The sequence below is a fragment of the Phytophthora sojae genome (assembly GCF_000149755.1).
Source record: "Phytophthora sojae unplaced genomic scaffold PHYSOscaffold_5, whole genome shotgun sequence".
In the NCBI taxonomy this organism is placed as follows: domain Eukaryota; phylum Oomycota; class Peronosporomycetes; order Peronosporales; family Peronosporaceae; genus Phytophthora; species Phytophthora sojae.
Window position 1 is genome coordinate 6,390,993 of NW_009258119.1, and position 946 is coordinate 6,391,938.

A 946-nucleotide genomic window follows, 5' to 3' on the forward strand; every position below is an offset into this window, starting at 1 on the left:
CTGCGTGGAGGAGGGGGACCAGCTGCGCCGCGAACTTCTTGTAGATGTCGTAGCCCACGCCGTCGTGGCCGGGGCTGGAGTTCGTGGCCGCTTGCATGAGCTGGTCCTCCACCTCGTCCACCGTCAGCTCGTCCGTGAGCGCGCTCCGCCGCTCCTGCGGTGTCCCGACGTCGGCCATCGCCTCGCGGAACAACGCCCCGCAAGCTTCATCTGGTAGGAAGTTGATGCGGGGCGAGTTCACCGCCGTGAAGTGCTCGTGGAGCGTGCCCGAGTCGATGGGGCACGTCTCCGGGTGCTCCTCCGCTGCGGTCTCCGCCGACGCAGCACGCAGAATGTCCTCGACGCACTTGCTCTCGTTGCGAGCGAAGTCGTGGCGGAGCTGCTGTTGGCGCATCGAGGCGCGGATCCGGCCGACGCGGCGCCGCGCACGGCGGACGGCCGATCTGCTGGTGGGTCGCTCCTGCTGCACCGCTGCCATCTCGTCGAGGGCCTCGTCGAGTCGATGCTCGCGCTGAGTGCGCGTCACCCGGGGCGGTCGCTGTCGCTGCTGCTGCTGCTGCAGTGTAGGCCGAGGGTGGGGCTGGGCTGCTGTGAAGGGCTGCAGCAGCGACCGGGGATGGCGCTGATGTATCCATCGCCCGAGGTCCAGCTGTCTGCGTCTTCGATCTTGCACGCTAGCTCCTCCGCCATGGTCTGTAGGGCCGACGCCGCCGCTTCCTGCTCGTCTTCGGTCAGCTGCCGCAGTCGAAGGCGCGGCTGCCGCGCTGGAGCCGTCCCGGGCCCGATAGGCAGCGTGGGGAACGCCTCGCCGCCGTCGCGCGCGGCAATCTCTGCGTCGATGTCCTCGTCATGATCGCTGGCAGGCTCGGCGCGCGTGGGTGCGCACGCGGGGCGGGCAGGAGGTGCGGGTTGCTCGCGCTGGCGTTGTGCAGCAGGATTCATGTGG

General features: G+C 69.6%; 1 protein-coding gene across 1 annotated transcript; it reads right to left on the bottom strand.

Moving 5' to 3' along the window:
- Positions 1-19: 19 nt before the first annotated feature.
- PHYSODRAFT_334484 (hypothetical protein) lies at positions 20-942 on the bottom strand (the record flags this gene model as incomplete). Its single annotated transcript, XM_009531747.1, has 2 exons — positions 20-588; positions 612-942. Coding segments are annotated over 2 exons (900 nt in total), but the record flags the coding sequence as incomplete, so codon positions are not given.
- Positions 943-946: the final 4 nt, after the last annotated feature.